Here is a 14,729-nt window from a genome sequence, read left to right on the forward strand (position 1 = left end):
CATGTTAGAACAAAACTGAATGTTTTCTGGACCGTACTTCTAAGGCCACTGGTTGAGAGACCAACAAAGGGTTTGAAAACCATGTCTCAATCCCACATTGTATCTCTTTAGGGTCTTTGCTTACTCGCCTTCTTAGCTATTGAAGTGTGTTTTCATATTGTTTACATAGCCTAATACAAAACCATTTCTTTCCCCGTTTTTTTTTTTAGTTCACAGAACCTCTCTCATCAACAAAAACAAATCCAACAACTGATTACAAAATTAAATTACAAAACAGAAAAGAAGACATTTTGGAAACGTATCTAGTTCTTTATTGATTAAATACAGCATTAAAAATAATATAAACCATCGTTTTTTTAAAAAAATACACACACGCACACACACAAGTGAGCTTTACCATTTTACGCCTTGCCACTTTAACTGCCATCAATAAAATTTCTAGAGACACAAAAAGACAGTGAAAGTGATGACAGACCATCAATATTATGGACAGATTTGGGCCTACACCATCTATCCCCCTCAAATGTTAGTTTCTCTCGGGTTTTGCTCCTGCACACATAGCTTTTCGCAATACTCATTTCACATTACTCTTGTTAGCATTTGAGGAATCCAAGTCATTTTCTTTCATCCCCCAAGCTATTCATTCAAATTGGCCCCAAGTACAAAACTTAATTTTCATATCTTGGAAGCAGAGATTGGCCTCTCTTCTACCTTGACCTTTTCGGAGTTACCAAAATTGCCACCTTGCACCCTTTATCATACAGGATCAAAGCATACTCTCTGCTTGGCAAGCCTGCTACGCTCTTAAAGTTCTACACAGCCTTCCCCAAGCTTTCGACTACAACTCTCAACACTCCTGGAAAATTCCCCATGCTAGCTGGGTGGGAGTATGCAGAGGACACCAGGTTGGGGAAGACTGTTCTGTACTGACTAGTTCCATGCATTGGCATGAAACAATTTTGCACAGTGGATGTAGAGTGCACAATACCTATTAAAAAAACACTCAAGGGATTTTGTAGGCAATTCTGTATTCTTTTAAGGCTGTGCTGTGCCATGTAGATACTTTCCTAAACACATCTGAGTCATCCAGCCTGTGTTGCTCAGTACATCTGTTAGTACTTTTCCAGAAAATTCTAATGGATTTCTGCACCTATCCTTTCTCTGGTAAAAGTCTACAAAGGATGAGAAATGTAAAGTTGGAAATGTTTATGCTGAGCAAGACATGACTCCTGCAGTCTGGTCAGAATGAAACGACACAGCTTTAGAAGAAAACAGCTTCCACATGAACTATTCCCTGCCCCCATCTGTATGGTTAAATAAAACTTGCTTTGTGTTGTGATGTCACCATGATTCCCTACTTCCTTGCCCCCAGCACTGACTGTCAGTGAGGTTGGGGAAAGAAAACACTGGCAGTAATGATACCAAGACATGGGGCTAGGTTCGACTCAACCTTACACAGGGGGAAGGAAGGGGAGATTTACATGCTGTTGCCATTTTTAGCAGGAGACACCTCTTCATGCAATTTCTCATTCTGACCTCCAATAAAGCTCCAAGGGATTCGTGAACTACCCATGCATCACCTCTCAACGTCGCCCATTTACACTGGAGGGTAAGCAGTCAGATGATACTATAAATGGGGCTAAGGAAGGAAAGTACAGGGCAAGTGGAAAGTAACTTCCCAGGTTAATTTGCTTTCTTCCTATCCAAATGGCAACTCATTCACCAGATGTTACATGCAACAGCCCTTGATCCTCTCTTCAAAAAAATGACAGCCTTAGGAGGGCATAATTGACAGCTGAGCAGCAGGGAGGGGCATTAACCATTTCCCTACTAGTGTAGGCAGCTTCTCCCCTCCCTGCTGCAAAAGAAGAAATGGGGTTTCAGATACATGCTTCCTTCCTTCCTTCCTTCGCTGCTTTTCTAGAGATCAGATGTGTAATGCATGTTTGTATTAAAGGTGGACTCCCTGCCCTACTCATCCACCCTCAAGCACAAATTCCTTTCTTATGCTGACAAAATGCCTCCTTCTAAACCCTTTTATGTCCAAATGAGGCAATCTTCTGGCATATTTGTTCATATTTTGCTCTTCTGACAACATCAGCTGTGGTGTTTGGACTAAGAAAGGGTTTAGCTTTCTCACGTCCACTAGTTTGGAAGTGGATAACATGAAATAACCATTTAAATGTCTCTGTTAGTTGACATTTTCAAAATAAATAGGCCCTCTTTAAGTCACAAGTGCAAAATACAGATATTCAAAACTACCAATTTTGAGAAACCCTCTACACATTTAGGTGGATATTTTGGCCTTTTAAAAAATGTGAGCAAACAAGGAAAGGAGGATCTTTAAATACAGATCATCGCTTTCTCCAGAACAACCTAGATCATTTCAACAGGCTTTTGGTAAATATACCTACAAACACAACATTTTAAAAATGCAACACCAAAGAAACAATGAAGACATGAAGACTAAGAACATTATATGGCTCAGGTGTTTCTGGATTGTCTTGGTCATAACAAAAGGACTTGTTAGGACCCAGTATAGGAAGACAAGTCTCTGCTGGGGAGTTTCTCTAAAGAAAAAATTATTACAACCAGACAGGGATGTGAAATCCAATCTGAATATTAAAAAGGTTGAATTAAACAGTAATACTGAGATGGTTTACTCTAATCAAATAGCAACATGTATGTGGAACTGTGTGTGCACACACAAATACATGTTTGTGCACTGAACTGCAATGTCAAGGCTGCATCCCAGAAGACATTGCACACCTACACTTGTGCATAGTTAATATGTCACCAACACTGTGCTTGGGACATTAGCATTTTGAGGGCAGAACTTCTCCTCTACCTTCCGGGCAATTTGGTTGCCTATTAAGCCCTTCAGAAACAAAATGAAGCAAAATGTAGATAACCCCAGCTTCTATCCGAGGAGCCTTACTTCTTTAGAAAGTGTGCAGGCTTTACATGACAGCACATTTGTTCACTGGGGTGTCTTTCCCCTAACGTGAGAACCTGAAGCTTGCGCATTAAAAGAATCAAATCCAGACGATCTCCATCAATTTCTTCAAGGACAAGACTGTCTCTTTTTAAAACTTTCTTTCCAGTAGTCCTTTACTACAGGCATTCACATCCTATAGAAGCTCTGCTACCCCAATGTAACCCTTCAATTAGCCACAAGTTCATGTGAACAGTTAAAGGGAATTGCTTCTTTTTTCACAGCCTCCCATTAAAATAAAAATAAAAATCCAGGAATAAAAAAATCATCCCCACCCCGGCCCCATTTGACTATTTGTTTAACATAATTTCCAGCTAGGTCATTTCCCTCTCGCCAGTCTTCCTAGAGTGTCCTTGGAAAAGATGGGTTTTGTCTTATAACCCATTCTGCATGAGGATTCACATGGTACAGGTCTAAGAGGTATGTGTCTGGGTCCAAGCAATGTTCACCTGTTGGGATAGAGAGAAAAAAATTATTTTAAAGAAACCATTCCAAAAAAATATAGATCTCACTATTCCTCCTGTGCCTGGTAACTTTGGGTAACTTAGTTGCAGATTATTTAATAAACTCCCTAACAGTGTCAGGACTTTGGAGAATATTATCTCCTATCACTTTCTGGATTACAAGTATTGTGAGTTGTGGGGTAGGTGGGTTGCCTATAAGCATGAGTCCCTTCTTGTTCCTGAATCCACCAAGGATTCAATTGCTGGAATAGCCAGGCCAGCTTCTTGGTGAGCTAAAGGCCACTCTAAATATAGGTTATTAGGGTAACAAAGAAAGTGGCTTCGTGCCAGAGGTCAAATGGGTGTGCCACCGCCCTCTACACCTGGGTGTTGATGAGAAGGACAAGGGCCAGAGGTGTGTAAGAGCTGGGCTGGAAGAAGACTGCCAGCAGAAGCCATGCTTGATTTCTGCTTGAATCCAAGGCTGTGGCTATGGGAGAAGCAAGACAGTATAGAGCTACAGGAACTCATGAGCCAACTTGTTATAAGGCAGTTTCCTATGTTCCTAATCAAGGCTAAAAAAGAGATAGAGGCATAATCATTAACCACATCATGGGAGAAGTGTTTTCAGGAGGACTAAGTGAAACTGTGAAGCTCTCTTCTTATTTTTGCTTTTGGATACTGCTTGTCATTTAGGTAATGTTGTTATATTTATAGCACTGAAATGTGGGTTTTGTACATTATTATATCTGCTATTGTTTTGTTATTATAATTATTAGGAAATTGCTATTATGAAATTGTTTCTGTACTCTTTGTTTGAAATGCATTTCTGTTTTCTTTGTTCAAAGCCACTTCGAGCATTTTTTTAAAACCAGCTTACTTGGTTATTTGCTTGATTATTAAGGAAATGCCTTTAAGCAACCCTATGTGGCCCAGCAAGGCTTAAGCCTGCTAATTCCTAGTGGTTCCCCATTTTGATTCATTCCTAGGACAACTGTTTGCTTCAGCTGCCCACCTCTTAACCCACTAACTCACATTCCCCACCATGAAAAATAAAATGACAACAGTTCAAATTTACATACTTATGTTGCCGCCGACTTCATAGAAGAGCAGGTTCATCGTATCTACCGAACCATTACTGCAAAATTTAAAAAAACCACACTAATTATAACCATTTCCAAGACAAAGAGACTAATATATATATATATTGGAATTGCTCTAAATGAGAGTTCTCCAACATGGTGTGCCTTCCAGCTATAGCTCAGAACTATATTTCCCATCATCCCTGACTATCAGCCATGGAAGGCATTAGGTTGGGGAAAGCTGTTCTAGACCTGAGGATGGCCAGCTCATGTTAAAACGGTATAAAAGGTAAAGGTACCCCTGCCCATACGGGCCAGTCTTGACAGACTCTGGGGTTGTGCGCCCATCTCACTCAAGAGGCCGGGGGCCAGCGCTGTCCGAAGACACTTCCGGTTCATGTGGCCAGCGTGACAAGCTGCATCTGGCGAGCCAGCGCAGCACACGGAACGTCGTTTACCTTCCCGCTGGTAAGCGGTCCCTATTTATCTACTTGCACCCGGGGGTGCTTTCGAACTGCTAGGTTGGCAGGCGCTGGGACCGAGCAGCAGCAGCGCACCCCGCCGCGGGGATTCGAACCGCCGACCTTTCAATCGGCAAGCCCTAGGCGCTGAGGCTTTTACCCACAGCGCCACCCGCCTTAAAAGGGTATAGTGGATTTGAAATATCCCGACAAGCACCCTTTAAAGTTGCCTTTAAAAAAATATGAACATTAATTGTAATGGATCATTTTAAGTAATTTGGACGCGGGTGGCGCAGTGATCTAAACCACTGAGCCTAGGGCCGGAGGTTCGAATCCCTGCGACGGGGTGAGCTCCCGTTGCTCGGTCCCAGCTCCTGCCAACCTAGCAGTTTGAAAGCACGTCAAAGTGCAAGTAGATAAATAGGTACCACTCCGGCAGGAAGGTAAACAGCGTTTCCGTGTGCTGCTCTGGTTTCGCCAGAAGCGACTTAGTCATGCTGGCCACATGACCCAGAAAAACTGTTTGCAGACAAACGTCGGCTCCCTTGGCCAGTAAAGCGAGATGAGCACCGCAACCCCAGAGTCGTCCGCGACTGGACTTAACTGTCAGGGGTCCATTACCTTTACCTATTAAGTCATATATATGTATTCTGGTCTTTTTATTTTGTACACCGCCTCGAAAAGTTTTATGTAACAGGTTGTATCTGGGTATTTTTGAAATAAGTAAAGCAAATAAAAAAACTCAATAAGGTTTTCCCAAATGCTTCATTGCTCTCTTCTCTCCCCACTCCCCCACCGCTGGCATTTTTAAACAGCGAAACTTGTTCCAGAGTATCAACTGTTTGAGTCACAGGTGTCAGCGGGTTCACTCTAGTCTCTTTCTTCTTCCTCAAGGCGGGATCAGTCCTTTGGTTGCCATAGATACCACATATCTGAACGGATCTATGCACAAAATCAGCATTCACATTCCACTTGTAGAAGAAGACTATGATTTTATTACATGCCCAATCAAGCCTTTAAAACTACCAGTCAATGTGTTCAGGAAGGTTACCGTGGTTTCTATAACCCCTTAATTTCATAAAGTTGTTGAACAATTTCCTCTGCATAATGCGCTCTCTCACAGAAAGTTTTAGTTTTGCATTTCACTCCCTTCCTCTTACCACTTCCCCAAAGAACACTGGGAACTGTAGTTCAGAAGCCGAAAAGCTTGTTAGCAATCCCAAGCCTTCCCCCTTTTCACAGAATTACAGTCCTGGAGTTCGCTGGGGGAAAGGAATGGCTATCGAAGGAAATGCTCTTAGGGCATACGAAGACTTGAGTGGGTTTGAGGTTCTGATATGTATACATGGACCTTGGAAGTCGAACAGAATCCATTGTGGAAGTCAGCTCGACTTTCAAAACGTTCGAAAACCAAAGTGTGGCTTCTGATTAGCTGCAGGAAGCTCCTGTAGCCAATCGGAAGCCCCGTCGGACGTTCAGCTTCCAAAACAAAGTTCGAAAAGCAGAACAGTCACTTCTGGGTTTCAATTGTTCGGGAGTTCGTTTGGGAGCCAAAACGTTCGAGAACTAGGCTGTTCAACTTCCTAGTTACAACTGTATTCTCTTACCCATTACATTCAAGTTACAGGGAACCAGGCAAAGGGCCTTCTCGGTAGTGGCACCCAGCCTATGGAACGCCCTCCCACCAGATGTCAAAGAGAACAACTACCAGACTTTTGGAAGACATCTGAAGGCAGCCCTGTTAGGGAAGCTTTTAATGTTTGATGGATTACTGTATTTTAATATTTTGTTAGAAGCTGCCCAGAGTGACTGAGGAAGCCCAGCCAGATGGGTGGGGTATAAATAAATTATTATTATTATTATTATTATTATTATTATTATTATTATTATTAATACCTGGGCTGTGGACTGGTGTTTCATACTCACATAAACCCTTTTAGCTTCTCCTCCCAATAGCAGTTTCACCCCCAACCCGAAAAAAGCTTTCCTTTTAAGTTAGGGGCTCTCAAGAGCAGCACCCAAACCTGACCTAAGGAGTTGCCAGCAGTGGTTTAAAAAGACCACAACCACTGGATGGTCTCCCCCTGTATCCAGAAACATTTGCATACTGTGCATGGAACACACAGTTCCCAGCTATCAACTACTGTGCCCCATCAGTGCACAATGGGGCTTTCTGCCCCTCCGCATGCACGCATCCTATGCACTCCCCAGATCTGCTCCAGACCATTGGGAGAGGGGGAACCCTAAAAGACATTTAGCGGGTGTGTGGGGATAATTATATTAATAATTTGTTATTACTTATATGCCGCCCATCCAGGGCCGGATTTAGGTTTGATGAGGTCCTAAGATACTGAAGGTAATGGGGCCCTTTATATGTCCAGCTGTCCTTTGTCAACAACAAATTGTCACTGTTTTTTGTGTTGAATATATGCTATATGGTAATTTATGGACGTAACAGGTATCTAAAGCCATTTGCACATAACAAATTTTATCAAATTTGTTTGTTTTTTATCTTATTTTGGAAATGTACATCCAGGTTTTTTTTCCTTTAATTTTTTTTTTGGGGGGGGGGGGCAAGAGAGAGGGTCCCTAAGCTATAGCTTGTTTAGCTTATAATGTAAATCCGGAACTGCGCCCATCTGACTGGGTTACCCCAGCCACTCTGGGAGGCTTCCAACAAATTAGAACACAATACGACATCAAACATTAAAAACTTCCCTAAACAGGGCTGCCTTCAGATGTCTTCTAAAAGTCAGATAGTTGTTTATTTCCTTGACATCTGGTGGGAGGGCGTTCCACAGGGCGGGCGCCACTACCAAGAAGGCCCTCTGCCTGGTTCCCTGAAACCTCTCAGTGAGGGAACTGCCAGAAGGCCCTCGGAGCTGGACCTCAGTGTAAAATCTGAGAGGGAGAGAACGTTCCCTTTGACACAGAGAAATTCTTGCACTGACAGACCGCTGGCCGTAGCTCTACTCATGCTCATCTCAACAGACATTTAAAAAAAGCCTCCTGCCTAATCACGAAGGAATGGAGCATGTGTAGACAAGCTACATTTCCTTCTAAGCTAAAGAGGGATGGGAGGAGGTGCTTTTACCATTTGATAAGTTTAACTGTGTTGACAATATTCCAGCCGTTTTGGCAGAGGTTCTTCTGGAACTGCCTCAGGACATCTGCAGCTTTGGTTCCACTGGTTAAGCGAACTTCCAGGGAATCCTTTAGGAACGGGGAAGCCTGGACTTTCACTATTTTGGATGGCTGGAAGATGAAGGAGGGAGCATTAGGTGGGCGGGGAGAGGGAGGAGGAAACTGAAGAGGTAAGAAAATCCAAAGCATGTGCACAAAAGATGAAGCCATAATCAAACACTCTGTTTGAAAATGCTTGTTGTCCTCCAAGTAAAATGGTTATGTATGCACTTCTCCAAAAGCAGGCAAAAGGCAGGATGGATGCAAAGCAATAAAGATTAAATTTGATTCTGTCACACCGCGTGAGAAGCAGTAGTATTGGACTAGCGTTAATAAAGTAAGCATGAGTGCCCCCTGGTGTTTACACAAGGCAAAGTGTTTGTTTCAAGCAGAAAATTTCACCATCAGCCAGTTGACCATGCAAATAATTTCTCTCTCTCCATTGAGCAAATCTCATATACAGCAATTAAAAAAACCAAAAACCTGCATGCCAGGCATCTCAGAGTTTGGTTGCCTCCAAGAACCAAAAGGTCCACACAAAACAGATTTCTGGGGAATCATTTGATTTAAAAAAGCAAACAAGAAATATCAGATGGGCCCAGGTCACTTCCAGATAACCTGTTTACTGGACTGTCATCCTGGTTTTTTTGCACAAGGTTTGCAAGGTGGTTATAAACATATGTTGGCTGTTCACTGAACATTCATTTCAATTTAGTCTGCAGGGAGGTTATACAATGTTGTCTCAAGCAATTCTGGGTTTCTTAAGGCGCTATGCCATACCAGAATGCCAGTCCCTTTTTAATTGCACAACGTGAATCTGTAAGAACATGGTTGGCTCCCACCTACAAAGCCTAGAAGTGCCCTCAGACTAGAAGAGTTTCTTTTTTTTTTAAAGTACAGATCTAAGAGGCATCAAACCACAGGATCCCCTGCTCTGATGCTCAACCTATCCTACAACTGCTGCTGTTGCCTCTCTGAGAACCACCACTCACTTGGGGCCTATCGACTCAGCCAACGGCCAAACATGGTAGTGGCCCACTAATTCCTTGAAAGTTCTATCTGTAGCTCTCCCAACTTATTCTGCTAAATCACTCACACTTGCAAATCCAATCTAATTCTGAGTCAACATGGGAAAACTTATCCTATAGTCTGCATGTGCCAAAAGACAATTGCAAGTGGGCCTGGCTGGCCACAGTTCCATCTTCTAATGCAGCCTTCAGCAACCTGGAATCCTCCAGATATTTTGGACTACAACTCCCAGCTCCCATCAGCTCCAGCCAGCATGGCTGTGGAGGCAGCAATACTTCTGGATATGTGTTTCTGGAAACCGCAGGGGAGAGTGCTCTTTTGACTGGGTCTTGTTTGAGCCCCTACAGGGATCAAAGCGGCCTCTGAGAGAACAGGATGCTAGACTTCACGGGCCAGATTCAGCAGGCTCTTCTTAAGTTCTTATGGAATTGTAGGCCTAGATACCTAGAGGACACCAGCCTGGTGAAGGATGCTCTTAACACATCAACAATGCATTAACAATGCAGTGGGCAATGAGGATTTCACTCACTTCGCCATGGTTTTTCTCTGTCTTCTCCTTGTCCAGATTAATCTTCCTTAACAGGTTTTTGATCCTCCTGTCACAGAACTGGTACCTCCTGCTGCTGCTCTCATTCAGTTTTCTCACTTGAGAAACCAAGAAAGATGCAACCTAGGAGGGAATGCAAAAAAAGAAAGAGGTGTGAGGCTGTTGTCATTCTGAAAGTATCTCCTGAAGAGAGGAGAAACAGAAGGTATGTAGAGAGGGGTAGATGGGAGGGAAACCTTTCTGGCACAGCAGGCCAAACCTTCTTTTTAGGATCTTTTATTCCCAAACTCTGTACCTACAGGAAGACAGGCAGACAGGAAGACGGAGGCCAAGAGGGAAGAAATTATTTTCGTTGTCAAAAATAAGCTGCATTCAGAATGGAGGGGGAGGGAAGTCAATTTGTCTGCAGGCAATTTGAGCTGGGAATACATCATGGCTCTCGGGCCACCGCGATGTACTGCCAGCTCAAAAACCAGTATCATGATCTGATACTGTTTCAGACAATTTTCCCAGCTCTAGTTACAATCAGGTCCTGCTTCTGGGCTTCCCATAGGCATCTGGTTGGCTACTGTAAGATCAGGATAGCTGGACGAGCGGAAAACAATAATAAATTGACAATGCTGGACATTGCGGCCAAAAAGATTGAAAATATTACCCATCTAACAGAGCTCCAAGAATTTTGGATGAATGATAACCTCATTGAGTGTTGGAACGACTTGGATGAGCTGAAAGGAGCCAAGAACTTGGAAACAGTCTACCTGGAGCGAAACCCACTGCAAAAAGATCCCCAGTACTGACGCAAAATCATGCTGGCCCTTCCATCTGTCTGGCAGATTGATGCCACCTTTGTCCGGTTCTGAACCCTCTCCAGTCCCTTACCTTCTTCCTTCCTCCTTCCTTCCTTCCTTCCTTCCTTCCTTCCTTCCTTCCTTCCTTCCTCCCTCCCTCCCTCCCTCCCTCCCTCCCTCCCTCCCTCCCTCCCTCCCTCTCAGAGTGTCACAGATGGGATTTTCATCCATACTGCATCCTCTGTCTTCAGCCCTCTGACACTTAAAGAGCAAACGGCTAACCAAGAGCACTGATAACAGACCTTGCGTATAATGCACACACTTTTTGTTTTTTGATTATTATTATTATAGCTGGACGAGATGGGCCACTAGCCCCACCCAAGAGGCTCTTATGTTCTATGTAGCTGCCATTTTAAATACCAAAAAGTTATTTAAAAAATCAATATAGAGTTTTATCAATGGAAATTCAAGGATGACTCGGAAAATATGGCCCCAACTTACAGTCCAGAGTAAATCCTGATAATGGATCATCATCCGCACCACGTCCGCCGCACCCTCGGCCAGCTGTTTCTCCTTCCCTTCCGGGATCTTGTTCGGCAGCCCCTTGTGCATGAAGAGATTTGGAGCAATGACTGTGGAAACGTTCCAAAGATTCATCTTGTTTTTCCGCTCCCTGGTAACCACCAGCCTCAGAAACTCCAGCAAAGCCTGAAAGAGGGGAGGAAAATTATTTTCTGTTATCAAACATCAGCTGTAGGCAGCAGGGAGAGAAGTCAAATTGTCTCTGGGTTCTGAGATGATGAATATGAGAGAGTGCTTGCAGACAACATATTTGCAACATTGTGATGTAAGAATGTTGTCCGTACAGGAATACCACAGTTCTAAAAGGATGAGTTTGTATATCATTTTGCACTCTGCAGTCAGGGCACTACGATGCCCAGGAGGTGGCGATATTACCTTCAGGGTGTTTCGGTTGGGTTCTGGCAAAATCAGTATAAGCAGATTGAGAGCCTGCAGCCTCTGCTTCAGATCTGGGATATCTATAATGGAAGGAACAATTGACATCCAAAATTACTGGGAAGAAGAAAATACTGGCCTAGAAGCTCTGCCTCTTTAAAATTGCATTTTATAGACAGTCAAACCACGGTTGTAGAACGTAATCCGTTCCGGAAGACCATTCGACTTCCGAAACATTCGACAACAAAGGAGCAGCCGCGTCAGATGTTCTGGTTCCGAAAAACGTTCTGAAACCAAAACACTTACTTCCAGGTTTTTGGCGTTTGGGAGCCGAAACGTTTCAAAATGGAGGCATTCGGGAACTGAGGTTTGACTATACCAGTAGAAGACTGTTTTACATATCAGGGCCACACTATTTCATACTCACTCTTTGCCTCTCGTACGCAGTAACTAGCATGTAATACCTAGGCAGTTTCTTAAGTAGCATGCATGGCTTAGCATGAGATGAAGACAATTCCCATAGCCTTAGAAATGTGGATTACTCCAACAGTTAATGCACACAGACAACACTATGCACCTTTAAGAGGATGGCATACCTGCCGTTGTTCCTATTCAATCACCTGACAATACCCACCCCTTACTGTGTGGAAGGACAACCTGTTGCTGTTGGGCTACAACTACAGTCATCCTTGGGGTGATGGGAGTTGACCATCTGGCAACATCTTGAGGGCAACAGGTTCCCATTCCTGGCTCACAGCCATCCGTCACTTGTATCACACTCTCCCCCCCAAGAAGCTCTGGAAAATTTAGGCTTAGCTTTACAGAGCATGACTTTGCCCAAGGTTTCTTGAGCGAGAGCTTTACGGCTGAGTAAGAAATTGACCTTGGTTATCTGACGTCCAACAACGTATCTGCTATACAACGGCCACCTAATACACTCAACAAGGAAGAAGACAGAAATCAGTGCTTAAGGTGGCAGGGCCTGATCTCTTTGGCCAAGGCCTAACTCACTTTGCACAGCTGCAAAGGCAGGTAAGTATTCTGCCGTCAGCAGAGGGGTGGGCAGTTCCCGGATGAACCTCTTCAGCAAGCCAGAGACATCATTCTGATGGACCTCATCCCACTGGAAAAAACCAGTATAGAACTCACTTTCTAGCTTTTGTTCCAGGCTCTGTGGGGGGAAAGGGAAAGAGGGGAAAGTCACATACTGAAGGTAGAAAGATTTGGAAAAAGTAAACATGAGAAGGGGTGGGGAGAAATGACTGCAATGTTTCAATAGAATAGCAATAAAAAGCAGATATGAATATTAATAATAAACCAGAGTTTGGGGTGCAGGATAAGGGAATAAGTGGGATTTCTTTCCCTGGTGACAAAGTACTGCATTTTTAAGAACTGGGAAGACTGAGATGTCTCAGCAGGGGAAACATTTCCATGAGGAAAGTCACCTAGGATTCCAGTGTAACATGCAAGTAAAACCTATGATTTATTGCACCTTTGGGGGCGGAGAATCCACCACTGTAATTAAGACAGACCATGATATCTTTCATGCCAGCCTTCCCCAAACTGCTGCCCTTCAAATGCAATGAACTTCATATCCCATCATCCCTGACTATTGACCATGCTGGTGGGGGCTGATGGGAGCTGTAGTTCAAAAAATGCAGCAGGCTTGTAGGAAGGTTACGCTATGGGCTTGGAGTTCAGCAAAAGAGGACTATTTCTGTTTGCAGACCTTCTGGTCTGACCAGAAATACAGGCTATCACATTTTTAAAGAAGTTATTCACAGTGAAACTTCCACAAGCAACGGCAAGCACAGGAAGACATACTAAACCTTTCGCTTCCATCAACGCACGACACCATTTGGGTAGTTTTCAAATATCTACCCCCAGGGAACACTTTCCACACCAACCTGTCGGATGACGAATCTCTTAAGACTCCTGCATACTACAGAAGGTTCCAGAGCATGACTTTCAACACCACACTTTGCTCAGGCACTGTGGGGTTTTCTCCGTTGACTAACCTCACATGAACTGAGTGTCTGCTTGAAAGCAGCGGTGGGTTGACCTATGTGACCTACTTCTTCTTCGGTCTGCCAGTCCACTTTACAATTACAAAGGGATAAAGGGCACCCTCGGGATCTCGGAACTCATATGTGTCAAGTGATTCCCATTATGCACACTTGGACATGAAAAGAAGGGCAGCCACCGCAATGCTTGTTTTGGGGCATGAAGACCTAACTGCATCAGACCTCTATCCACCATCAACCTTTGCCCACGATTACCCAGGTGGTTGAGTTGCCTTCCAGCTGTGAGGATGAGCAGGTTAAGCTGTAGGTCTCTGCCCTTTAAGTGCAGGCACAATCACCTTGCTAGTCCAAGGTTGTTTTTTTACAGGAATCTCAGCAACCAGAAGGTGTTAGGTTGTCCACAATAAATTAGTAATCCAGAGGTAGGCCATGGTATCCTTTTTTTATCCACCTTAGTCTGGATCATACCCAGCACTCTCCTCTGTCTGTATATCACAGGGGAATGTAGATACTGTAGCTGTAGATCATGGGTAGGCAAACTAAGGCCCGGGGGCTGGATCCGGCCCAATCGCCTTCTAAATCCAGCTCACTGATGGTCTGGGAATCAGCGTGTTTTTACATAAGTAGAATGTATCCTTTTATTTAAAATGCATCTCTGGGTTATTTGTGGGGCATAGGAATTCGTTCATTTTCCCCCCTCCAAAATATAGTCCAGCCCCCCACAAGGTCTGAGGGACAGTGGACTGGCTCCCTGCTGAAAAAGTTTGCTGACCCCTGATGTAGATCAAAATCTATGTGGGAAGTGTGACCTTCTCATGAGGAACACCTAAGTTTCCAAGTAACTGCAGGACATTTCATAGGATATCAATTTGACCATTGAATTCTACCTTAATGCGGCTCTGTGATCCTGAAACTCTTAGGATTCCTTCCGTGTCCAGACCTTTCTTTTCTAAACACGACAGCAACTATAAAAGAAGACAGCAAAACATCATCACCAAAAGGCAACAAGGAACTTGGAATGAAGCTCAAAGCAAAGAATAGACAATGATTTTTTTGTGGGGGGGGGGGGGAAACCAGGAGAAAAACAAATGAAGTTGTGAAATAAACTTACTGCTTGCAGAATCAATGGAACCCTGGTATTTGGGAAGAGCTTTTCGTCATTTTCTAACAAAGTGCCAAGTGAAACCCCAAAAAGCTTGCGCTCTGCAATGGAAGACACT

At 43.7% G+C, this 14,729-nt stretch overlaps 1 protein-coding gene across 3 annotated transcripts in view; it reads right to left on the minus strand.

Annotated features, from left to right (window-relative positions):
* Positions 1-288: 288 nt before the first annotated feature.
* ARHGAP40 (Rho GTPase activating protein 40) overlaps positions 289-14,729 on the minus strand; it is a 72,762-nt gene continuing 58,321 nt past the window's right edge. For all 3 annotated transcript variants that reach the window (XM_077929247.1, XM_077929246.1, XM_077929245.1), the window contains exons 7-15: positions 14,621-14,712; positions 14,397-14,474; positions 12,497-12,656; positions 11,486-11,568; positions 11,030-11,236; positions 9,723-9,863; positions 8,076-8,236; positions 4,521-4,576; positions 289-3,444 (exon numbers count right to left, since the gene is read on the minus strand). In XM_077929247.1, the coding sequence (XP_077785373.1) occupies positions 3,338-3,444; positions 4,521-4,576; positions 8,076-8,236; positions 9,723-9,863; positions 11,030-11,236; positions 11,486-11,568; positions 12,497-12,656; positions 14,397-14,474; positions 14,621-14,712 (1,085 nt within the window). In that variant the 3' untranslated portion in view covers positions 289-3,337. The remainder of the gene's footprint in view (positions 3,445-4,520; positions 4,577-8,075; positions 8,237-9,722; positions 9,864-11,029; positions 11,237-11,485; positions 11,569-12,496; positions 12,657-14,396; positions 14,475-14,620; positions 14,713-14,729) is intronic.

The sequence above is a fragment of the Podarcis muralis genome, chromosome 5 (genome assembly GCF_964188315.1).
Source record: "Podarcis muralis chromosome 5, rPodMur119.hap1.1, whole genome shotgun sequence".
Lineage (NCBI taxonomy): Eukaryota > Metazoa > Chordata > Lepidosauria > Squamata > Lacertidae > Podarcis > Podarcis muralis.